We start from the raw sequence: 26118 nt of genomic DNA, 5'->3' as shown, positions 1-26118 counted from the left end.
CACCTGAGTGGCCTGCCACCTCCAGGCAAATACAGGAATTAAACCCAGCTGAGACTGAGCTAAAAATGAAAAATAGATTAGAACAGTCACCAGGCATGGTAGCACACACCTTTAATCCCAGCACTGGAGAGGCAGAGGCAGGCAGATCTCTGTGAGTTCAATACCACCCTGGTCTACAAAGTGAATCCAGGATGGCCAGGGCTACCCAGAGAAACCCTGTCTCAAAAACAAAAACAACAGATTAGAACAGTCAGCTGAGCCAGGGCCAAACCACCAAGCCACAAAAACATGAGCTAAATAGTTTCTATAAAGCTGTGAAGTTTTATAGAAGCTGTGGAGCAGTCTGAATGCTGTCATGTGTAACTGATAAATTATCACGAAATCAATTAATCTCTGATCTTTTTTCTTTTTTCCAAGACAGGCTGGCCTTGAACTCACAGTGATCCACCTGCCTCTGCCTCCCAAGCGCTGGGATAAAAGTCATGTACCACCTCTCCCAGCTGTGACAGGGGTTTCTTGGTGCCATTTGCGGGACTGGTTGTGTGTGGTGTGGTTCTTGGACTTGGCCAATGTCAGCACAGTAACCCTCGGCTCCAGCAGCACCTGGGACCAGAAGAAAAAGAGACTGTTGTTTGTTTTTTGACACAGGGTCTCATGTAGCTCAGGCTAGATTTGAGTTTGCTCAAAGGTAATCTAGAATTCCTGATTCTCTTGCCTTCACATTCCAGCTGCTGGGATTACAGGTGTGAGCCAACTACCACATCTATCAAATGCTTTCGAAATTGATATGCCCTCTTATAAATTTTGTGTTCAAATTTACCTCTCAGCTAAGTGTTCATTTGAAAGAACTGTGTTTCAAAAATATATTCTGCTTATGTGGAAAATGAAAACCCTGCTGAGAGTTTGTAGGGTCATAATTGAGAAAAAGAATAATGGCTCAGAACACAAAGTTCTTGCTGTCAGAAAACCAATCCACCTGGACCTGACTGGTGAGCTCCCAGTGCAGTGAGACCCTGGGAGAAAAGGGAAGGCACGTGATATTGACCATTGGCTTCCTTATGTATGCACATATGTGACACACAGGCGCATGTGAACACACACACGAACACACACACACACACCAAAAGAAAAAGAAAAAAAACCTATGCTGACTAGATTGTAAAATAACTACAAACTAGCCGGGCGGTGGTGGCACACACCTTTAATCCCAGCACTTGGGAGGCAGAGGCAGGTGGATTGATGTGAGTTCGAGGCCAGCCTGGTCTACAAAGCAAGTCCAGGAAAGCCAGGACTGTTACACAGAGAAACCCTGTCTTGAAAAACCTAAAATAAATAAAATAAAATAAAATAAAATAACTACAAACCACAAAATAACAGCAAGTTTATAGTATATCAAAGGCATAGTTGCTAGAGCCTGTGAAAAGAAATCTTATGTTCCTCTTGCTGTCCTCCCCACAAGAGTTGGGGTGAGGGAGTGCTCGGGATGGAGTGGGGCGGGACATGTGGACCTTATTAAATCACCACTAAGTTAGAAACCAAGGTCTCTCAGGTTGGTATTGTCTGTGTCCACAGGGGCCACTACTGAGGAAAAGTAAGTACTTAGCTCTCCAGGGAGCCAACACATAGCATCTGTCTCCCACTGACCCAGATGCCCACTGACTCAGAGCTCACCATATGCGGTGAAAAACACCAGTGGAGATACAGTTACTCCATAAACACCTCAGTGCAGGAGGCACACACATGACTTGGTGTGGGTGACAGCATGGGTGATGGCACTCAATGCGATTCTTCTGAGATACAGAGGGAATCAATGCCCTATAATATTGAAGGAAAAATTATTCTTTTTTTCATACCCTCCTGTAGCACTTACTCATCTGTTGAATTTTAACTTTACTTTTTCTTGATTTGTGATTATAACTAACTTCTCACAAATGGTAGACAAACACTTTACCAATAACTCATTAGTTTTACCCTTTCTTTTGTCTTGTTTGCTTTTTTCTTGTGGGGGAGGTTGTTTTTGGGGAGTGCTTTTTTGTTATTTGGTTGGTTGGTTTTGGGTTTTTTTTTTGAGACAGGGTTTCTCTGTGTTAACAACAAGCAAGCCTGTCCTAGACTCATTGTAAAGAGTCCAGGACCAGCTGTTTGGTTTTTTGTTTGTTTGCTTGCTTGTTTGTTTTTTGTTCCCCAAGACAAGGTTTCTCTGCAGCTGTCCTAGAACTCACAGCCAGCTGGAATGAATTCTTAAAGTGAGGGGAGCATCCTTGAGAGAGCTCTGTCTTCTAAAGTGTCTTCAGGTGAAGGAAAGAGAGCTACTAAGAAACTGGGCTCCTGCCGGGCAGTGGTGGCGCACGCCTTTAATTCCAGCACTTGGGAGGCAGAGGCAGGTGGATCTCTATGAGTTCAAGGCCAGCCTGGTCTACAAAGTGAGTCCAGGACAGCCAAGGCTACACAGAGAGACCCTGTCTCGAAGAAAAAGAAAGGAAGAAAGAAACTGGGCTCCCTGGGTACTGTGAGACATGGGATTCTACCTCACAGGGCCTAGAGGGAACATTTCACTGTCAGAAGCAAGAGAGGTACTGTTGCTGAAACCAGACACAAGGCTGGCTTTGCAGCCCAGGGGTCTTGAGCTACAAGGATTTATGCCAGGGACAAGCAGACCTTGCCGTTCCTAGGCATGAGGCGATACAGGTAGTAGTGACAATACGGCAGTCACGATCTACAGCCAGAAGCAACAAAGAGCAGGGTGCAGATTGCTCATGTCAGCCAGCAGGCAGAAAATCATGATCCCCCACAGAATTGTGATATGGATTAGGTCTTACACACAGAGCCTTTTTTAAAAATGGGGAAGTGGTTTGGATTTGATAACACTGAGGCAGTAATTCAGGTCTGACTTTCTTGATTCTTGTTTGTTTGTTTGTTTGTTTGTTTGAGACAGGGCTTCTCTGTGTAGCCCTGGCTGTCCTGGAACTCACTCTGGAGACCAGGCTGGCCTCAAGCTCAGAGATCCACCTGCCCCTGCTTCCCACGCTCTGGAATTAGAGGTGTGCGCCACCACTGCTCAGCAATTTCCTTAATTCTTATTAAGTGTGTAACAAGTATTTGGATAATAACATGATTTGCTTCATAAAAATATTAACTTTGAGGAGTAATTTAACATTTCACATAATTTTTCTTTTTCTTTCTTTTTTGTTTTTGTTTTTTTGTTTTGTTTTGTTTTTCAAGACAGGGTTTCTCTGTGTAGCCTTGGCTGTCCTGGACTCACTCTGTACACCAGGCTGGCCTCGAACTCACAGCGATCCGCCTGCCTCTGCCTCCCAAGTGCTGGGATTAAAGGCGTGCACCACCATGCCCAGCTAAAATTTTAATTTTAAAAATATTTCTAAAATATATGCAAATATGTGTGATACCATGCCCATTCTAGATCAAAGGTTTTCAACAACTCTCTTTGTTATAAGTTTATTTTCACTGTAATAAAATAAAACTAAGCAAGTTTCAGATTATCTCACTCATTTGAAAACTGGTCAGCTGGTAAGTTTATCAACATAAATTCTGGTAAACAGAGCCCCCGGCACATACTGTCCTTCCTCCTTGGCCTCCACCTGTCTATTTGATTGAACACAAAGATAAAAGGAAAACTGACGAGAACATGAAATGACCTAACATCACTCTTTTTCACTGTTAAATTTCTTTGTTTAAGCCAGGCAGTGTCCAGGACAGTCAAGGCTACACAGAGAAACTCTGTCTCAAAAAACCAAAAAAACATTTATTTGTTTATGGTTGGGGTGAGAGCTGGACGTGTGTGCCGTAAAGCACTTGCAGAGGTCAGAGAACCAGTTTTAAGAGTCAATTCTCTCCTTCCACCATGGTAGGTACCCCTCCTAGGTACTGAACTCAGGTTATCAGGCCTGACGTCAAGTGTCTTTATCCACTGAGCCATCTTGCTGTACTTAACTTTTTATTTTTATTGTGCAAGGGGAGACTGTGTGTTTTGGGGGGAGTGAAGGTCCAAAAACAGCTTTGTGGAGTTGGTTCTCTCCCACCTTTACGTGGATTCTAGAAATTGAACTCAAGTCACCAGGCTTACACAATAAACACCTTCCCCCCCCCCCCAAGACAGTATTTCTCTGTGTAGCCTTGGCTGTCCTAGAACTCATTCTGTAGACCAGACTGGCCTCCAGGGAACTGAAGCCAGATTCTCTACAAGAGCAATGAGTGTTCTTAAAAACTGAACCATCCTGCCAGGCATTAGTGGCACACACCTTTAATCCCAGTCCTCGGGAGGCAGAGGCAGGCAGATCGCTGTGAGTTCAAGGCCAGCCTGGTCTACAAAGTGAGTCCAGGACAGCCAAGGCTACACAGAGAAACCCTGTCTCAAAAAAACCAAAAAGCTAAAACTAAAACTAAACTATCTATCCTTCTCTTGCCTCCAGGGGTGTGTGCGTGTGTGTGTGTGTGTGTGTGTGTGTGTGTGTGTGTGTGTGTGTGTGTGTGTAATCCTACTTGATTTTGAGGAAGGTAGTCATCCAACCTACCATGAATAGATATAGTATGTGGGACTGGGGAATGTGTGCAAATTGGAACACGTTATAGAAGGTAAGAATTAGGATGTAGGTCAGGTGTAGTGGTGTACCTGACTCCAAAGCCTGGGGAGTGCAGGCAGGAAGGGCATCCTCAGCTACACAGAGACTTCAGGGCCAGTTTGGACTAGATGAGACCCTGTCTGAACAAACAAACAGAGAGGAGGCGTTAGCTATGCCAGCAATTTTAAGGAGCAGGCAAGATGGCTTAGTGGTTAAGAGCACAGGCTGCTCTTTCAGAGGACCCAGGTTCAACTCCCAGCACCCACATGGCGTCTTAATTACCAGAAGCTGTCCTGAATGTAATTGTTGGGCAAGATATGGTGGTTCATGCCTGTAATCCTGGTACTTGGGAGGCAGAAGCAGGAGGTAGAATTTCAGCTTTACAGTGAGCCTTGGGTTAGAGACTTTGTCTCAAAAAAATTGAAATGCCTATAATCCCAGCACTTGGGGAGGCAGGGACAGGCTGAGTTTGAGTCCAGCCTGGTCTACAAAGTGAGTCCAGGGCAGCCAAGGCTACACAGAAAGGCCTTGTCCCAAAAGAAAACAAGACAAAAAACAAACAAACAAAGAAGCCAGGGCTAGAGAGATGGCTCAGCAGTTGGGGAGCTCCCTGTGCTGCTGGAGGACTCAAATTCAGTTCCCAGCTCACAAGCACTCCAGCTCCAGGGATCCAGTGCCGCCTTCTGGGACCCACAAATATGTGGCAGTTAGACACATGCAAATAAATAATTCTTTTGTTGTTGTTTTGGTTCTTCCAGTCAGGGTTTTTCTACATATCCCTGGCCAGTTTGGAACTTGCTCTGTAGACCAGGCTGGCCTCCAACTCAGAGCAATCCACCTGTCCCTGCCTCCCAGGTGCTGGGTTTAAAGGTATGTGTCAACATAGTCTGGCTTAAAATGAATTCTTTTTTTTAAAATAATTTATTTAATTTTATTTTGTGTACATTGGTGTGAGGCTATCAGATCCCCTGGAACCGGAGCTTACAGACAGTTGTGAGCTGCCATGTGGGTGCTGGGAGTTGAACCTGGGTCCTCTGAAAGAGCAGCCTGTGCTCTTAACCACTAAGCCATCTTGCCTGCTCCTTAAAATTGATTCTTAAAAAAACTAAAACAAGCTGGACATGGTCGCACACACCTGTAATCCCAGCACTCAGGAGGCAGAGAGGCAGGTGGGTCTCTGAGATGAGTCCAGCCTGGTCTACAAAGCAAGTACAGGACAGCTAAGGCTACAGAGAGAAATCCTGTCTTGAAAAACCAAAACCTAAACCAAACCAACACACACACACACACACACACCCTAAAACAAACAAACAAATTGATTAATAGATCAGTGTGGCATGGCAGTGTACAGCTGTCTTCCTAGTACTTAGAAGGAGGCAGGAGGATCACTTCAAGGTTCTCCTCAGCATTCAAGGACAGCCACAGGAGACCGTTTCAAAAACCATCCAAAAAATTAAATATGGTCTATTTGATAGCAAATAGCAAATTTGGCAAGAGGAGTTAGATTTCAGACTGGCAGTGAACAATAGACTTCATTCCCAGAAAGCTGAAATGTGCACTTGTGAATTTAAGAAGCATGGACCTTGTGGTTTGTTTTGTAAATGATTTGTGTTCATTTTATGGACATTGGTGTTTTGCCTGCATGTTATGTCTGTGTGAGGGTGTCAGGTCCCCTGGAACTGGAGTTACAGACAGCTGTGAGCTGCCATGTGGGATGCTGGGAATTGAACCCGGGTCCTTTGGAAGAGCAGCCAGTGCTCTCAACCACTGAGCCATCTCTCCAGCCCTGGGCTTTGTAATTTGAACTGAATTTCTTTTTCTTCTTTGAGATGAAGTCTCAAAGGCTGCCCTCGGACTCACAGAGCTCTGCCTGCCTCTTCCTAGAACACAGAGCAAAGGCGTGCACCAGGATACCCCCGCCTGCATTTATATTCTAGAATCTCAAAGCGCACTGCCTTCCGCTGCCACGCACTGTCCTTTTAAGACAACACCTACCTCTTGCAGGTCTTGCTCCTTCCTCACCACCTACAACCTCTTCGGCCAGACAGGTCCCCAGGGCAACTTCATCAGGAGTCACAGCAGGTAACATGGACTGTGATTGTTTGAGACTGTCCTGGACTCGCTTTGTAGACCAGGCTGGCCTTGAACTCACAGCCATCTGCCTGCCTCTGCCTCCCAAGTGCTAGGATTAAAGGCATGTGCCACCGGGCCCAGTATTGTGTGTGTGTGTGTGTGTGTGCATGCGCGCGCGCACGCACACATGCTTTTTCTCATGTAGAGGTTAAATGAGGCGTTCTTGGCAAGCACATCAGTTAGATGGGGACCAGCGTGTTCTGCTTTTCTGACACACAGGCTGCCATTATCTGTGTGACACTGGATGCCCTGGTTCTGGGAATCTACCAAAAAAAAAAGTTACTGAGTAGAACAAGTACAACTCGTTGCCATTCCTGTTTCAGGAACACTGACTCTGCAGATGCTTATTCCGTCCAGAAGGCAGCTCTCCCTCAGAGAATGTGTGGGTGTGGGTGTGCGTCGGGGAGGGCAGCAAACAGCTACTAGAGGGCCAGGGGAGAGAGACAAGCTGCTCTCCTCCAGGCAGGGCTGATAGCACTCACCAACCAGGAGTAAAGCTGGAGGGTGAAGCCAGGCCTGCCTTCCTGACCCTGTCACTAGCAGCTGTGCTTCCTTCTGCAGATCTGCTGTCGCCATGAAGGCAACCTTCTCAGTTGCCGTCCTTGCTCTGGCCATCTCAGCCTGGACCTCCTTTGCAGTTGGTGAGTCACAAGTTCTTGCTCTATCCAATTTTCTGCAACAGACCTAATCCGTGGGGGAAGTTAGAGGTGCAAATGCCGTGTAGATTCGTTCATTCATTTATTCGCAATGCTGGAGATGGAGGCTGGAGCCTTGTGCACACGGAACAAACACTGTACCGCTGAGCTGCACCCAGTCGTCATTTAGATTTATTTGATGATTAATTCCTCATTTTATTGATGAAGCTGAAAGTCAGAGAAAGGATTCACAGTGTCACTAGGATCAAAACCAGGAGTTGGATCACAGCCTTTCAAATCCAGAACCACCGACTTTTCCAAAATGCTAGCTTATCAAGGGGATACTCGGCTTAGGAAGTATTCATTCCCACAGTTTGTATCTGTACATGTCTCAACTCCAAAAAGACCTTCAGCAGGCTCTGTAGAAGGCAACTGGTATTCTTCTGCCTAACGAATGCCCATGTTTAGCAAAAATCGGTATTCGCAGTTAGCTGTAGAGGCTCTGGGGCCCCACACATGAGACTCCCCAGTGCTGTACTTATCTTTAGTCTCATACTTCCCATAGCTTATGCCTCTCCCATCGAACTTTTTCTTGCAAGGTTCATATCTCTAAAAGCTTTTGCAAAAAAAAAAAAAATTGAGAACTAGCTGGACGTGGTAGCGAATGCCTTTAATCCCAGCACTCCAAGGCAGAGGCAGGTGGGATCTGTGAGTTCAAGGCCAGCCTGGTCTACAAAGTGAGTCCAGGGCTGCCAGGGTTACACAGAGAACCCTGTCTCGAAAAACCAAAAAAACCAAAACAAAACAAAAAATATATATAACTAAGCCGGGCATTGTGGCATACACCTTTAATCGCAGCACTTGGGAAGCAGAGGCAGTTGGATCTCTGCGAGTTCAAGGCCAGCCTGGTCTACAGAGTCCAGGACAGCCAGGGCTGTTATACAGAGAAACCCTGTCTGGAAACCAAAACCAAACCAAACCTTTGAGAACTATTATTTGTATAACAAATATTTCTTCTCCCTCCATATCGGGAGTGTGCTCCTGTGTGGAGGAAGCTGGGAACATTTCCACACAGCCTCACGTTTTATTCAGTCTTTATCCCATCTGCTGAGCGCACTGCCACCAACATCTGATTTCATTTTCTTCTGACTGATGTTAGGATCCTTGGGCCCTCTAGGTGACCAGGCCCTAAGCAGAAAAAGCTGCATGCAGGGAGGGGCAGTAGCACACCCAGGGCCCTGATTCCCAGGGGTCAGAGGCAGCCTGATTACTGTCATGCAGCATGGGTCACAAATTACCTGAGCCCTACCCTCCTACCCAAAGAATGAGTGACCCCATCAGCTAGGTGACGTCATGTACACCCACTCCCTTATCCTGGTCACACAGCTCAAGCTGCCTATTAAAAGTATTGACTAAGGCTTCTCCTCACAATACAGGACCTCCCTATCCCTCACAAATCTTTAAAAACTGAAAAGTTGCTTTTTTTTTCTTTTTTTTCTTTTCTTTTTCTTTTTTTTTTTTTTTTTTTTTTTTTTTTTTTTTGGTCAGGACTGCTCCCTCTCTCTCTTTCTCTCCTCTCTCCCTCCTTTCCTCCCACTTTGCCTCTCTCCTCTCTCCACAAAACCTAACAATGGAGTCTTATGCCAGCCTTCTGTAGAGAACACTCCATCTTTCTTGAAAAGCACCCTCAAGCCAAGCGGTAGTGGTGCACACCTTTAATCCCAGCACTCAGCACAGCACGCAGAGGCAGGCAAATCTCTGAGTTCAAGCTCAAGGGCAGCCTGGTTGGTCTACAGAGTGAGTTGTAGGACAGCCAGGGCTATGAGAGAAACCCTGTCTCAAAAACAGAAACATCAGAGCAACCAGCCAGCCACGTGCAAAGCTTAGCAGCTTGTTCTACATAGTCCCAACCTGGCCTGGGTGGTTGTATAACTCTTAATACATCATGGACTGTTGGGACATTGTAGGCTTTGAATTTTTCCAAACCTACTTTATCTGGGGTTCTTGAATGCTTACACCTCCTTTCCAACCCACCTGCCCTAGATAGGAGAGAAAGAGGTCAATGGGCACAGGAGAAGTAGACCTTTTTAGACTCAGTTCCTGGGAGTGATTCTACTCCTTATAGTCAGGACTTCAGCAGCCCCATTTAAACAGTAAGCCTGCAGCAGGGCGTGCTGGTGCACGTCTTTAATCCCAGCACTCAGGAGGCAGAGGCAGGTGATCTCTGTAAACTCGAGGCCAGCCTTGCCTACAGAGTGAGTACAGGACAGCCAGAGCTACGGGAGAAACTCTGTCTGGAAAAACCAAAAACACAAAAGCAAAAACAACAACAACAAAAAACCCAGCAAACCAACAATTCAGCAAAGGTGACTGCAACTGCTGAGGCTGGAACCTTGAAGTGTTCTCTGGAGTGGTTCTCTCTAGAAGCATCTCAAAGTGGAGTGATGAATAGACAAACAATATGAAGCAATGCCAAAACTAAAAAGCTAAAAAAACAAAACACAAACAAACCCAACAAAATGCCAAGCCTCTTGTTTTGAGATGGATACACACACACATACTACACACACACACACACACACCATACCCCCACAAGAGGCAGCTCCTCTTCTAGTGGACAAACATCACCTGTTCTTCACAAGTCTGTTTCCAGCAGGAAAAATACCACACACCCTCACACAAGTCTGTTCCACATCCCATATTTGCAATAAAAACCAAAACATACTTATAGGACATCCTCAGTGAATGCTGAGACATGAATTATACACCAGTAGAAGAATTAATGTCGAAGCATACACATTACATGACCTGAAGTCATATGACTCAACTGTAACTAATTATATGTGATTCTTCTATAATTACTCACATGACAAGCAGTGATGTAATTACTTAATATAAAGCTTTTTATATGGTATACATATGGTTGCAAGGATGCAGTATGTAAACTAATGAAGCTCAATGGAACTCAGCACCCTTTTATTGTTGTTGTTGCTGCTGCTTTCCTTTTTCTTTTCTTTCTTTCTTTTTTTTTTTTTTTGGTTTTTTGTTTGTTTGTTTGTTTTGTTTTTTGTTTTTTGAGAACAGGATTTCTCTGTGTAGCCTTGGTTGTCCTGGACTCACTTTGTAGACCAGGCTGGCCTCGAACTCACAGAGATCCACCTGCCTCTGCCTCCCGAGTGCTGGGATTAATGGCGTGTGCCACCACGCCCGGCAAAATATATATTTTTTAACCAACTAATGAAAATACAAGTGGCAAGGGTGGTTGGGGGAGCGCAGTAGAGTGCTTGCCCAGCATGCACGAAGGCCTGGGCTCCATCCCGAGCACCATGTAACCGTGCATAGAGGCCCACAACTCTAATACTCAGGAGGTAAGAGGCTATACAGCAAGCCCAAAGCCAGCCTGAAAAGAAGGGCGGGGTGAGGTGGGTTAGGCCATCTAGGAGAAGGAAAGGGACTAGTTGTCAGGGGAGAGAAGAAAACGAAGAAGATGGAGGGTGAAGGGAAAATACTGTCAAAGAACTTCTCTTTAAGATCTATTTGGCAGGTTCACAAGATGGCTCAGAGGTTAAGAGCACTGGCGGCTCTTCCAAAGGTCATGAGTTCAATTCCCAGCAACCACATGGTGGCTCACAACTATCTATAATGAGAGCTGGTGCCCTCTTCTGCTGTGCAGACACACATGCAGGGGAAACCTTAAATACATAATGAATAAATACATTTTAAAAAAAGATTTATTTGGCACACCTTCAATCCCAGCAGCGAGAGGTAGATCTCTGTGAGTTTGAGGTCAGCCTGATCTACAACACTAATCCAGGACAGCCAGGGCTATACAGAGAAACCCTGTCTTGAGAAACAAACACAAATAAAATAAAAATAATAAAATAAAACCTAAGGATTTTGAAAGATTTTTAACCATGAAGTGGATGGGCCAGATCACTCTCTGTTATGAGTTCAGGAATAGCTGCACACTGACCACTCAAACACCAGACTCAAACTGATGAAATCTTATTGAATGCTGAACAAAAACTGACTGGTCAGAACCACAGCCCGAATTTGGGAACCATACTGTGATGCCACTCTGTTTCTAAGGCAGGCTATTTTTAAGAAAAACCGTAACTAGGCGGGAAGCAGGGGAAAGGGCAGCATCACATCATTTTGAGTAGCTAAACAGAAATTTTGGTCTGAGCACAGAGTACCCAGGTGGCTAGACAAAGCGTTTTAAGCTGATTGGCTAGGATACAGGCGTGGGGACTTTCCAGTTCCCCATCATTCTGGGAGAAGGGAGCATAGCAGGGTGTCCTGGTTTTGTTTAAGTAGAACATAAGTCAATAATTCAAGCAGAGTGTTCAACAAGTATTGAACTGTAAGTAAAGGGCTGTTCAAGCTCCCAGCAGGTAGAGTCTGAGAACCTGAACTTAATTTTACCTTATGATCAAAATGTAGACTTGGAGGCAAAATGGCTTCTGATATGCTAAATGCTACAGTAGGTGTTAACAGAGGAGCCACAGTTATGCTAGGAACTAAGGTAGGTCTCAACGGAGGGGCTATAGAGGCTAAGCAGGCTACAACATATTTCACTCTTGATTCTCTGTTGCTATGGAGGTGAGCTTGTGCTAAAAAGGACCCCTGGGCTCTAATGATGGGAAGGGATGCTCTTGAATGACAAGCAGGCTCTCCTTTATATCTAGCCTTTTCTCTGAGGTCACATACAGGGCAGTAACTCTTGTGTGTGTATGCTTCCATCTTCCAGATTTCCCCCTTCCTATGAGCTTTAGCATGACCATGGATGTTCTACAAGAGACAAAGGTGAGGTCCACTTCTTCCGTTCCCAAGAACAAGAATGGAGAGAGAGCCAGCTCCCCTCCCAGGTCCTTTTGTGAGGTGGGGAGCAGGAGGGACTCGATTGACAATACCATAATCATAGTCAGGCGTGGTGGCTCACTCCTTTAATCCCAGGATTTGGGAGGCAGAGGCAGGTAGATCTCCGTGAGTTCAATTAAATACATGGGGAGGTCACGGCTCAAATTCAGGTTGGTCTCATGCTGGTGTGGGCATTATTTCCATGGTGATATCCAGGACATACATGCACCACTTTCACACCAAAACCCCATGTCAACCCTACTACTTAACTGTGTTATGATAAGTTTGAATGTCCTGCCATTTAAGACAGTACAGATTGAGCCGGGCAGCCAGGTGTGGTAGCATATGCCTTTAATCCCAGCACTTGGAGGCGGAGGCAGAGGCAGGTGGATTGCTGTGAGTTTAAGGCCAGCCTGGTCTACAAAGCAAGTCCAGGACAGCCAAGGCTACACAGAGAAACGGTGTCTCAACAAAAACAAAAAACAGTACAGATTGCAAAGCACTCATCAATGCTTATAAGAAATTCCAAGCCGGGTGTGATGACACACACTTTTAACCCCAGCACTTGGGGAGGCAAAGGCAGGTGGATCTCTGTCAGTTCAAAGCCAGCCTGGTCTACAAAGTGAGTCCAGGACAGCCAAGGCTACACAGAGAAACCCTGTCTTGAAAAAAAAAAGAGAGAGAGAGAGAGAGAAAGAATAATAAATAAAAATAAAAAATAAAAGAAGAAGAAGAAAGAAACAAGAAGAAAGAAAGAAATTCCAATTTTGCCAGGCATGATGGCGCACATGTTAGTCCCAGCACTGAGGAGGCACAGGTAAACAGTTCTCTGTGAGTTTGAGGCTAGCCTGGTCTACATAGTGAGTTCCAGGACAGCTAGGGCTATATAAAGAGAGACTGTCTCAAAAAGAAAAATAAATAAATAACAAAAAAGTAGAAATAGCAAACAGTAGTAAACAAGCTGGGTGGTGGGGCATGCCTTTAATCCCAGCAGTCAGGAGGAAGAGACAGGTGGATCTCTGTGAGTTCAAGACCAGCCTAGTCTACATAGTTCCAGGACAGAGAAACCCTGTCTCAAAAAAACAAAAACAAAAGCTGGAAAAAAAGAAGAACAACAATAAGAAAACTTAAAGGAAGAAATTTCTTCCCTTTTTTAGAAATTCCTTTCCTTTATTTTCTTCTTAAATTTTCACTTTATGTGGGTCTATGTTAGTGCACGCCACATGGGTACGCTCAAGATCCCCTGGAGCTGGAGATACTGGCAGGTGTGAGCCACCTGCTGTGAGAGCTCCGGACTCCAGAAATGTTTGTCTGGAAAGACATTTCCCAGTTTTTCTCTACACAGCAGGACAACCACACTTTCCACTAAGGAACTGGTGAAAGGCTAGGAAACGTACAGAACCCGGGTTACAGTTATGTGGGCGTCAGGCAGCAGGAAGGATCAGGATGAATGCGGAGGACCCGACACCTGGCTTCTGAACTCATGGCCTTGTGCTCCTCACAATGGCCAAAGGACCTGGAGGGAGGTGACGGAAGCAGTGTTCTGTGTCTCATGCAGGCCTTGTGCAAGAAGAATGTAAGGAATTGCTGGCTCCTTTCCTACTTCAGCCCCAGCGAGCCTATATGTGGCACTGACCAGGTCACCTACGGCGGGGAGTGCCATCTCTGCTCCTTAATTCTGTGAGTTTTCCTTTTATATTTATTCCCTTGCCTCCGCCAGCTTCCACTAGGGCTTCCCTTCAGACACCCCGTGCTTCTCCATTTCTTCCCTCTCTCCACCTTGTTCCCCAAAGTCGAATGAGATCCTGTTCCAGCTCTGCAGAAAGAGAAAGCCACAGGGGTCAGAGTGCAGTATCTGGCAGGGACAACCACCAAGTGGAGGGAACTCAGTAGTAAGTAGGCACAGCATTCAGACCATGCGGCTGGAGCTCAGTTGGTCGCCACCCCACCCTTGCCCTGGCCTCTGCCCCACTGAAGAGGAGACAGGCTGGGCAGATGGCATGGCAGGTAAAGGCCCTTGACACGAAGTCTAATGACTTGGTGTTTTATACTAGCAACTCATATGTGGAATTACAGCCCTAAATCCCAAAAGTTGTCCTCTGACCAACCCCCACACACACACCCTGACACGCCCATGCCCATGTACCCACACACACATGCTCATGTACACACACAAAATATGCAATTAAAACATTTTTAAAAGCCAGGCGGTGGGGCATGGAGAGGTGGCTCAGAGGTTAAGAGCACTGACTGCTCTTCCAGAGGTCCTGAGTTCAATTCCCAGCAGCCACAAGGTGTTCACCACCATCTGTAATGAGATCTGGTGCCCTCTTCTGGCGGACAGGCACGCATGCAGGCAGAACATTACATAATAAATAAATCTAAAAGCCAGGCAGTGGTGGCTCAAGCCTTTAATTCCAGCACTTGGGAGGCAGAGGCAGGTGGACCTCTGTGAGTTCAAGGCCAGCCTGGTCTACAAAGTGAGTCCAGGATAGCCAAGGCTACACAGAGAAACCCTGTCTCAAAAAACCAACCAAGCAACCAACAAAACCACTTTTAAACAGGAGGAATGGAGATGGGCATAAAAGGAGGAATAGAGAGGAGTAAGAGCAAGTGTGGTGGCGCACGTCTTTAATCCCAGCACTCGGGAAGCAGAGGCAGGCGGATCGCTGTGAGTTCGAGGCCAGCCTGGTCTACAAAGTGAGTCCAGGACAGCCAAGGTTACACAGAGAGACCCTGTCTCAAAAAAAAAAAAAAAAGGAGAGGAGTAAGAGGAGAGTGGGGAGGAGGAGGAAGAAGCTGGGTGATAGGCTTTCCTGACTAATGGTTTATTAGTTTGTGAATGGATATTATTTCCCCTCAAAAAAAAATTTTTTTTTTGAATCACCTGTGTGAAATGCTCAACTCTTTGATCCAAGGCACAGAAGTGTGCTCTAAGAAAATGGGACAACTCCCTGATAGCAGCTGCTTTTTTGTTTTTGTTTGTTTTTTTTTCCCCCAAGGGCGGGAGGTAGGGGGGCTGGTTTTGGTTTGATTTGGTTTTTTGAGACAAGGCTGAGTAAAAATGAACTTTGGAGTTCCTCGTTGTATAAGTACTAAACCTCCTGTGTGTCCCCTAAGATTCCCTCTTGGACTTCATTAGTTATTATTGTTGCACACACACACACACACACACACACACACACACACACACACTACTGAGTTCATTTATATTTGCTTATGTATACTTGTGTTTAGAGCTGACCACTAGGGATGGGGTAACCTATGAGTTGCTTCTTCCTGAAGAAAACTGTCATCCTCTCGGAAGCCACTGGCTGCCTGTAGCTCATCATTTTGGGTGGGGGCCTTGTGAGATTCCCCCCATCCGCAGTGGCATGTTGGCTGGTGTGGTCATTGTGCAGGTCTTGTTTCTCAGCAATATGGTTGCCTAAACAAGACCAGTTGGGAGGTTCTAAATTACTGAATTAATGTTTTCACCTGTTAGAGTTCTACTGAGGTTTTGTTTTGTTTTGTTTTCATGAGTCAGTTAGATAACTGTGATTCTATGAAATTTTCAGTGCCATCTAGGTTATATAATTCCTTGATATATGTATTAATAGTATTTTCTTCTTTAAGACTGTTTTATTGCTGGGCACTTTAATCTCAGCCCTCAAGGGAGACAGAGGCAGACAGATCTCTGTGAGTTTGAGGCCACCCTGGTCTACAGAGTGAGTTCCAGACCAGCCAAGGCTACACAGAGAAACCTTGTCTTGAAAAAGACAAACAAGGGCTGGAGAGATGGCTCAGAAGTTAAAAGCACTGGATGTTCTTCCAGAGGTCCTGAGTTCAGTTCCCAGCAACTACACGGTGGCTCACAACCATCTGTAATGAGATGTGGTGCCCTCTTGTGGTGTTAGTGTGTGCATAGGTAGAACACTGTATAATAAATAAATAAATAAATCTTAAAAAAAAAAAAAAAAGAAAGAAAAGAAAAGCAAGCAAAGCCGGGCGTGGTGGCGCACGCCTTTAATCCCAGCACTCGGGAGGCAGAGCAGGCGGATCGCTGTGAGTTCAAGGCCAGCCTGGTCTACAAAGTGAGTCCAGGATGGCCAAGGCTACACAGAGAAACCCTGTCTAGAAAAACCAAAAAAAAAAAAAAAAAAAAATGTTAGCACATGTAAATTCATGAGCCAGAAGAGGGTGCTGGATTCCCTAGAGCTGCCCAAACTCACCCTTCTCACCTCCACGGGTACACATGCATACATGCATACATGCATACATGCAGGCAAAACACAAAAACACATAAAATAAAATAAATACATCAATATATATTAATTCACTGTTATTAACAAAATATTTCTTTCTTAACTTTGCCTAAGATTACCAAGAAAGTATTGCTGGGTGTGGTGGCACACACCTTTAATCCCAGCACTGGGGAGGCAGAGGCAGGTGGATCGCTGTGAGTTCGAGGCCAGCCTGGTCTACAAAGCAAGTCCAGGACAGCCAAGGCTACACAGAGAGACCCTATTTCAAAAAAAAAAAAAAGAAAGAAAAAAAAAAAAAAAGAAAGAAAGAAAGAAAGTAGTGGTCATGGTTTTTGGTGCACCACAGAACAAAAATAATCATTGATCCTAGCACCTGGAAGGCAGCAGCAGGCATATCTCTGAGTTCCAGGCCAGACTGATCTACAAAACAAGTTTCAGGACAGCCTAGACTGTTACACAGAGAAACTTTGACTCAAAAAACCAAATAACCACAACAACAATAATAATTTCATGATATAATTTTTTCCAGATTTCAAGGCAGAACCATAGTTAAAATGCACGATGGACCATGCGTAAGTAAAGTCACTTTTCCTTTTTCCTTTTTAAGAGTAAATTACACGTGATGATTTACAGTTCGCTGTCAAGCATTTACGAATGTGAGTTGCATGTGTGTGTGTGGTTATGCATGAGTCTTTGGGTACATGCACCCATGAATGTACCTGTGGAGCCCTAAGCAGGCTGCCGGGTGTCTTCTGGTGTGACTTGTTAGTGCTCTCTGCCCTGTTGTCTTGAGACCCAGCGGCTCCCTCTCAGGTCCACCTGCCTCAGGTGCCCTGTGCTGCCTACAGGGGCTCAGAGGCATGCCCAGGGTTTTCTTTGGTGCCGGGAATTTAAACTTGAGTCCTTGCACTTGTACAGCAATTTCTCTGACCTCTGAGACATTTCACCAGGCACTGTTATCAAAGATCTATAACACTGTTATGAAAATTGTCAAAAATGCATAAAAGGAGAGATAGGGGTAAAATTAAATCTATACATCTGCCATACAGACTCAAATATCTAGGAGGTCTGGTATGTGCCTTTCCTCTATTTAAATTTCTCTTTGTGCTTGATGAACTATATTACATAGACTTGGGCGCATCAGTCAGATTACTACAGAGTGTGTTGCTAAGAGGTTTGGACCTTTCCTTGCGCACCTCCATTGTCGTTACTATGTATAATTAGTTCCTTGGCATCCTCTACTTCAAACTTCTACTAAAACTTCCCCAATCAGAGCCGGGCATGGTGGCGCACGTCTTTAATCCCAGCATTCAGGAGGCAGGCGGATCACTGTGAGTTCGAGACCAACCTGGTCTACAAAGTGAGTCCAGGACAGCCAAGGCTACACAGAGAGACCCAAAAAAATAAAATTAAATTAAAAAAAATCTAACCACATGCTGCCTATAAACTAAGTGTATGTAAGCAGGCCTAAAAATCAACACTAAACTAAAAGAAACCTCACCCATCCAGGCATGGTGGCGCACAACTTTAATCTCAGCGCTCAGCAGACAGAGGCAGATGACTCTCTGTGAGTTTGAGGCCAGCCTGGCCTAACAGAGTGAGTTCTAGAACAGCCAGGGCTACAGAGAGAAACTCTGTCTCAAAACAAACAAAAACCAGACTGGGCATGGTGGCGAACGCCTTTAATCCCAGTACTCAGGTGGCAGTGGCAGTCAGATCACTGTGATTTGAGGCCAGCCTGGTCTACAAAGCGAATCTAGGACAGTCAAGGCTACACAGAGAAACCCTGTCTCAAAAAGGAAAAAGAAAAAAAAAAAGAAAACAAAAAGCAAGAAATAAAGATTATATGACTTACCAGAGAGACAATCTATTTGCCTAAATTATGAGCTAAACATTAAGACTTTGCTATATTTGTAAAGAGTTATTTATTATTTATACAGTATTCTGCCTGCATGTGTACCTGTAAGCCAGAAAAGGATACCAAATCTTACTACAGATGGTTGCTGGGAATTGAACTCAGAACCTTTGAAAGAACAGCCAGTGCTCTTAACTTCTGAGCCATCTCTCCAGCCCTGGTGAAAATATTTTATTCCTGGGGCTAGAGAGATGGCTCAGTGGTTAAGAGCACCGCCTGCTCTTCCAAAGGTCCCGAGTTCAATTCCCAGCAACCACATGGTGGCTCACAACCATCTATAATGTAACCTGATGCCGTCTTCTGGCATGCAGGTGTACAAGCAGATAACACTGTATACATAATAATAAATAAATCTTTTTTTAAAAAAAGAAAATATTTTATTCCTATGATAATTCTAGCTTATGCCAGATCTCTGGTAAATGAAGAACACTGGATGAGTTAGTAGACATAGCAGAACCTGAAGAGATATTTTGTCATCCCAACTTCCCATATCTCAGGCAGAAAACAAGAATATGCCTCTTCTCTCTCCCCGCCCATCTCTCTCACTCCCACGCCCACTTAGGGTTTTGTTTTGTTTTGTTTTTTTGTTTTTTTCTGAGACAGGGTGCTTGAGTTATATGTAGGTTATAAGGATTAGAGTTGTTTAGCCTAAGGAACTGAAGAGATACAATTTATTGTAACAACAGGGCCTCACTATGTAAGCCCTGGCAGTCCTGAAACTCTCTCTGTAGACCAGGCTGACCTTGAACTCACAAACACCTGCCTGCCTCTGTCTCCAGACTGCTGGGATTAAAGCCGTACACTACCACATCCAACTTGTATCTTTTTACTTTCTTTTTTTTTTTTTCTTTCTTTCTTTTTCCTTTTCTTTCTTTTTTCTTTCTTTTTTTGTTTGTTTGTTTTGTTTTTGCAGACAGGGTTTCTCTGGGAAGTCTTGACTGTCCTGCACTTGATTTGTAGACCAGGCTGGCCTTGAATTCAGAGCTCCAACTGCCTCTGCCTCCCTGAGTGGTATCTTTTCTTAATATCCAGAAAAACTGACAGGGATAAAAAAAAACAATTAGGAAAAGACCATTTTTACAGAAGAAAGAAAAAAGCCAAGTCTGAAATGCTAGCACTTGGGAGGCTACAACAGGAAGACCGCAATTTTGAGATGACCCCTTGCCTACACTGTAATAAAACACTGCTTCTAAAACAAAGATCAGAGACAGAATGTGCCCCTGGGCTTGCTCGTGAGCTAATTAACATGTAAAGCCTGCTCACATGCCTTTGAATACCTGATCAAATTCGAACTGTAACCACAATGACACAGCAATTTACCAGCTACACCTGGAGAAGTCAGGAGGCCGGGAAGTACCCTGTGCTGGTGGAGACAGGGTAGCAGTAACGTCACAGTCACTGGGAACAGAGAGGACTTAAAGTCATTGTGGAGAACAATCTCACGTTTGAGACAATGTAACAAATTAAATACATGTGTATCTTATGGACCGGTATTTCCAACCCTAGAAGAATGACAAAGCACTTCATAGCTTTGCAGAGTGACAAGCATGTCTGTCTGTGGCAGTGTTTATCAGCCTGAAGCAGAGGGGATGAACAAATAAGTGGCAGTGTCTCCCTACAGCCTTACAGGGTGCTGCGCCTGTGTCCTCTCACGGGAGGAGAGCTGGTGCTTACCACTTACCCTGTTTCCTGCCTCCTGTCACCCCTTTATTCAGTTTTCTCCTCTCCCAGAGCCCTCACAGGAGCTTTAAGGGCATGGTTTGTCTTAGCTCCGTCTCATATTCAAAAGAAGCAGAGGTCTGGAGGCTCTGTGGCTTGCTTTGAAGCCTGAGCTGGGAATTGATAGGGCTGAACTTTGAATGTGGGGCTCAGTTTCCCATTCTGTTCCTCATACCGCCCTCGGTCTATCCCAGTGTGCCACACACCTTCAGTCTGTCCTGCTGGAGTCCCCAGACTCACACTGCCACCCACATCCTAGGCTCTTTTCTCTGCCCACATCTACTCTGCTTTCTTTTCATCCTTCAGTGAGATCAGACTGTCTCTAGGCAGCCCCAGTTCAGCATCTAGCACCCCTCCTGCTGACTGTGGGCATGTATGAATACCAATGCAGCAGTATTTCTCTCAGTGCCACTGACTTCTACTTCTCTGAGCATGTATTTCTCTTACAGGAAAACTCCTGGGATGAGACGGAAAAAACAAGTTCCTGAGTCCCCAGACAGTCAAGTGAAGAGTGATTGGCCCTCCAAAGCCACCCGATCCGAGGAGCAAAGGCGGACGTACAGCGATAGAGCACTTGCCTAGCATGTATGAAGCCTTAGGTTCAACTTTCATTGTTTGGAGGGGAAGAAAGACTAGCTCCTTGAGAAGAGCATGCTGGTAACAGAAGACACTTGGGTCACATTCATTGATTTGTTCTTCAGTAAATGATTTGCAGCATAAGTTTGACTGGTTTCTCACTTAATAAGCACCTTCTCTCTTTCTTTTTTTTCTTTTTTCTTTCTTTCTTTTTTTTTGGGGGGGGGAGGTGAGGGTAGGGTTTCTCTGTGTAGCCCTGACCGTCCTGGAATTCAGTCTGTTAACCAGGCTGGTCTTGAACTTAGAGATCCGCCTGACTCTGCTGGGATCAAAGGTGTATGCCCCCCACCACCACCACGCAAGAACCTTTTCACCGGGCATGGTGGCGCACGCCTTTAATCCCAGTACTTGGAGGCAGAGGCAGGCAGATCTCTTTGAGTTCGAGGCCAGCCTGGTCTACAGAGTGAGTCTAGGACAGCCAAGGCTACACAGAGAAACCCTGTCTCAAAAAAACAAAAACAAAAACAAAACAAACAAAAAAACCAAAAAAACGAACCTTTTCAATATATCAGCTATTCTATGTTCTCATTCCTCTTTATTTTCACATAAATTATGATCAAAAAGCCAATGATTGAGGCCGGGCGTGGTGGCGCACGCCTTTAATCCCAGCACTCGGGAGGCAGAGGCAGGCGGATCGCTGTGAGTTCGAGGCCAGCCTGGTCTACAAAGCGAGTCTAGGACAGCCAAGGCTACACAGAGAAACCTTGTCTCAAAAAAAAAAAAAAAAAAAAGCCAATGATTGTAAAATGAGGGAATAAATATATCAGAAGCAGCAATATTTACAAGCTAAGGGCTTTGGTCCTAACTGAGTTGGCTATATGTGCTGTGAGCAGAAGAGCCCTCAGCATGTCCGTAACAACTACACCAGAAAAGAGATTCCAAGGGTTTTTTTTTAAAGCATCTTACACCTATGAGTGCTTTGCCTACATGTATGTCTGTGTACCACAAGCACTTGTGATGATGCAGAAGCCAGAGGAGGGCGTCAGATTCCAGGAAGTGGAACTATGGGTGTGATGCTAAGATGCGTGGGTGATAAGAATCAAACTTTGAGCCGGGCGTGGTGGCGCACACCTTAAATCCCAGCACTCGGGGAGGCAGAGGCAGGCGGATTGCTGTGAGTTCGAGGCCAGCCTGGTCTACAAAGTGAGTCCAGGACGGCCAAGGCTAACACAGAGAGACCTGTCTAGAAAAAACAAAAAAAAAAAAAAAAAAAAAAAAAAAAAAAAAAGAATCAAACTTTGAGCCGGGCGGTGGAGGTGCACAGAGAAACCCTGTCCTGGAAAAAACAAAACAAAGCCAAGAATCAAATCTTGGTCCTCTATAAGAGCAGCAAGTGCTCTTGACTGTTGAGCCACCTCTCCAGCTCCAAAGAGTTATTTTTTGGTTTGTTGTTGTTGTTGTTGTTGTTTTGTTTTGTTTTGTTTTGTTTTTGTTTTTCAAGACAGGGTTTCTCTGTGTCACCCTGGCAGTGCTGGGCTCACTTTGTAGACAAGGCTGGCCTCCAACTCAGAACAATCTGCCTGCCTCTGCCTCCGCCTCCCGAGTGCTGGGAATAAAGATGTGCGCTACCACAGCCGGCTACTTTTGTTTTTAAATCATGTGTATGTGTCTAGGTGTGAGTATGTGCAGATGCCCACAAAAAGAGAGGTGCTGGGCCCCCTGGGGCTTGAGCTACCTGACATGGATGCTAGGAATGAAACTTGGATCCTCTGCAAGCACAGTACATGAAACCACTGAGCCATCTCTTCAGGTTGGAATTCAGAGTCTTATTGAAAGGAAATTTGAGGATAATATTCAGGTAATTCCTGGCTATAGTAGTGTTTCTAAAGTCTTCCCAGTAAGGCATCTAAGGCTCAGAACAAACTTAAGCTGGGCTAGGTGGGACAGGTCTGCAGTCCCAGCTACATGGGAGACTGGGACAGACAGAAAAATTGCAAATGCATGGCGTGCCTAGCTACAGTGAGTGCAGAAACAGCCTGGGCAACTTAGTGATGGATACACTGCTCTCTGGTAGAGCATCCGCCCAGCATGTACAAGGCCCTCCAGACAGCATAGACACAACAAGACAACAACAATAATGCTTAAGTATATTCTCGTTTTATTAAAAAAACAAAAAAACAAAAAACAAAAAACAGGGGGCTGGAGAGATGGCTCAGAAGTTAAGAGCACTGCGTGCTCTTCCAAAGGTCCTAAGTTCAACTCCCAGCAACCACATGGTGGCTCACAACCATCTACAATGAGATCTGGTGCCCTCTTCTGGCCTTCAGGCATACATGCAGGCAGAACACTGTATACGTAATAAGTAAATATATCTTTAAACACACACACACACACACACACACACACACACACACACACACACAAACACCTTGCAGGTGAGCACCTGCACAATGGTACCCGAGGTGTTATGCAGGCTCCTAAGGGGGAAATAAAATCAACAGCCTCACCCAGCCGTGGACCCTGTGAACTACAGTAATGACTAGCATGGCAAGATAGGCCCTGTGGGTGCAATAGTGGCACAAGCAGATGGGGGTTACCATTTACTTTCTGATTAGATGTAAGGCCTGCTTCCCGGGGGAAACACAGGCCGTAAATCAGGCCAAGGGAGTGTAAATATTATTAAGAGCCCGAGGACCATGATGCCGGCTGCAAGATAACATCTCCTAGCCATAGCAAGGACACTGCTCCCCATGAAATCTCAACAATATGGTTTCCTAAACAAGACTTGCATATTGACAACCCTAGCTGACATGCCAACACAGACAAAAGAAATTTTTATTTTGTTTAAAGATTTTATTATTATGTATAAAGTGTTCTGCCTGCATTTACACCTGCAGGCCAGAAGAGGGCATCAGACCCTAATATAGATGGTTATGAGCCACCGTGTGATTGCTTGGGAATTAAACTCAGGAACTCTGGAGGAGCAGTCAGTGCCCTTAACCTCTGGGTCATCTCTCCAGCCGTTGTTTTTTGTTTTTTAAGACAGGGTTTCTCTGTGTAGCCTAGATGTCCTTGAACTCACAGAGATCCACCTGCCTCTGCTTCCCAAATGCTGGGACTAAAGGCATGTTTCACCATGCCTGGCCTCATTTTTTTTTTGTTTTGTTTTTTGTTTTTTGTTTTTTCGAGACAGGGTTTCTCTGTGTAGCCTTGGCTGTCCTGGACTTGCTTTGTAGACCAGGCTGGCCTCAAACTCACAGTGATCCTTCTGCCTCTACCTCCCAAGTGCTGGGATTAAAGGCGTGCGCCACCACGCCCAGCTCTCATTTTTTAAATTACATATATTTGTATGTGTTTGCACATGCACACCACAGCACTCAGGTGGAGGTCAGAAGACAACCTGGGGGTAAGCTCTGAGTCTCTCCTTATACCTTGTGGATCCTGGGGACTGTGCTCAGGTCATCAAGCTTCTGGAAAATGCTTTTATCTACTGAGCCATCTTGCCAATACATTATTAACCTCTTAATAAGTGATTTTCTCCCCAACTGAGTTTAAATTCACAAGATAGGGGCTGGAGAGATGGCTCAATGGTTAAGAGCGCCGCCAGCTCTTCCAAAGGGCCTGAGTTCAATTCCCAGAAACCATATGGTGGCACACAACCATCTGTAATGTGATCTGACCCCGTCTTTGGCCTACAGATGTACACGCACAACACTGTATACATAATAAATAAATAAATAAATCTTAAATTCACAAGATGGAAACTGAATAACTACCACGGAACTCCCTAAGTCGCAGTGAAATTGAATTGAAATTTTCTCAGTCGTCTCATCTTTTCATAATTATCACCAAATCTGTTGGGGTCTTGGCAACAATAGGAACTGAAAACCAGGACAAAATTTTTGCCAAAAATCCACTAGAATCAGGACGTTGAGTTACCTCCTAACTATGTGGACATAAGGCAATGCTCTGACAGTGGAATGTTTTGGTGATGACACATACTGCTGTTGTTTCAAGTGAAGCTTGGTATTGAGGTAACAGAATCAGAAGGCAGGCCTGTTTGCTCGCCACGTTAAGCTACAGTCTCCCTAACCTCCTAAGATTATCTACAGACCTAACAATTTGACCTCCACCTACCTGCCCTTCCCAGGTCTTCGATGGTTAACACCAGTTGCAAATAAGTCACTGCATCCTCCTCAACATCTGCCCTTCCTTTCATTATGCTGGCTTGTTGTTGAGAATGGTAGAAATGCTGGGGGCTGTGGTGAATGCCAGAAACCCCAGCACTCAGGGAGGCAGAGGCAAGTGGATCTCTGTGAGTTCGAGGCCAGCCTGGTCTACAAAGTGAGTCCAGGACAGCCCTACACAGATTTGAAACCCTGTCTTGAAAAATGAGAGAGAGAGAGAGAGAGAGAGAGAGAGAGAGAGAGAGAGAGAGAGATATTGAAACAAGTCTGTGTAAAGTATGTAATTAGTTTTCCACTCTGTGGTGTGTATGTGTGTGTGGGGTGCATGTGGAAGCCACACAGGGAGAAGAAAAACTGAGCTAAATGGAAGTCTCTTGTATTCCAGAGGTATGATAATAAGGAAGAACAATAGAAAAAAAAATTTGGCTTGGCCCAGAGAGGAAGTAAAATTAAAACAAAAATGACTATCGTCAGATGGTAAGGTTATTCTCATCCTGTGAAAGCAGAAATGGACTCATGCCTCTGCCAGCCAGATAGGTAAGAAATGAACTTTCAAAGTAGAAGACGTTTCAGTGTTAAAGAACATTCACTGAAGTGGTGGCGCACACCTTTAATCCCAGCACTTGGGAGGCAGAAGCAGGCGGATCGCTGTGAGTTCGAAGCCAGCCTGGTCTACAAAGTGAGTCCAGTACAGCCAAGGCTAAACAGAGAAACCCTGTCTCGAAAAACCAAAAGAACATTCACTGCTATTGCAGAGCTGGGGTCGACGCCCAGCACCCACACTGTGGCTCACGCACATCTGTAATTTTAGTTCCAGTTGATTGTCTTTTTTGGCCTCTACTGGCACTAGGCACATACATGCTGCACAGACATACAGCCAGACAAAACATCATACACATAAATAAACGGATTTTCGTGCTAGAGAGATGGCTCAAGTGGTTTAGCGCACTGGCAGCTAGGTCTTCCTGAGGACCTGGGTTATATTCCCAGCAGCCACGGTTAAGCTCACCACCATCTTTCACTCCAGTTCCAAAGGATCCAGCACCCTCTCCTGGTTCCATGGGCACCATGTGTGCACGTGGGGCACACATACGTGCAGGCAGACCAGGCTTAAGCGTAACATTTTAAAAGTATGTTTTTAAAGAAATGGACTTTCCTGAGAAAGATACCTGGTGTAAACAAGCTGTCCGCACTGCAGCCCTCCTTCCAACATTCAAGGAGTGCGACGTAGGACCCGAGGAGGGCTGCCCGACCGCGTGCCTGAAGGAC

The 26118-nt window shown here is 45.2% G+C and overlaps 1 protein-coding gene and 1 long non-coding RNA gene across 4 annotated transcripts; one reads left to right on the top strand and one right to left on the bottom strand.

Annotated features, from left to right (window-relative positions):
- Window positions 1-397: 397 nt before the first annotated feature.
- Window positions 398-26109, bottom strand: LOC311580677. Of its 2 annotated transcripts, XR_014773553.1 has the most exons (4): window positions 26019-26109; window positions 6576-6672; window positions 4631-4720; window positions 398-603 (listed from the first exon to the last, which is right to left on the bottom strand). It is a non-coding gene; the product is annotated as an uncharacterized lncRNA (long non-coding RNA). The 2 variants fall into 2 exon arrangements; XR_014773554.1 differs by lacking the exon at window positions 26019-26109 and having other exon boundaries at window positions 6576-6691.
- SPINK8 (serine peptidase inhibitor Kazal type 8 (putative)) lies at window positions 6552-20806 on the top strand. Of its 2 annotated transcripts, none has more exons than XM_084752350.1 (6): window positions 6552-6662; window positions 7275-7354; window positions 12099-12154; window positions 13767-13888; window positions 16982-17024; window positions 20536-20806. In XM_084752350.1, the coding sequence occupies exons 2-6, from the start codon at window positions 7288-7290 to the stop codon at window positions 20572-20574; spliced, it is 327 nt and encodes a 108-aa protein (XP_084608476.1). In that variant the 5' UTR covers window positions 6552-6662; window positions 7275-7287; the 3' UTR covers window positions 20575-20806. The 2 variants fall into 2 exon arrangements, with proteins under 2 accessions (XP_084608476.1, XP_084608477.1); XM_084752351.1 differs by lacking the exon at window positions 6552-6662 and adding an exon at window positions 6719-7095.
- Window positions 26110-26118: the final 9 nt, after the last annotated feature.

Source organism: Acomys minous (genome assembly GCF_964271855.1).
Source record: "Acomys minous genome assembly, chromosome: 13".
Taxonomy (NCBI): Eukaryota; Metazoa; Chordata; class Mammalia; order Rodentia; family Muridae; genus Acomys; species Acomys minous.
Note: the sequence above shows the minus strand (reverse complement) of the source record. Positions and strands in the feature narration are given on the sequence as shown.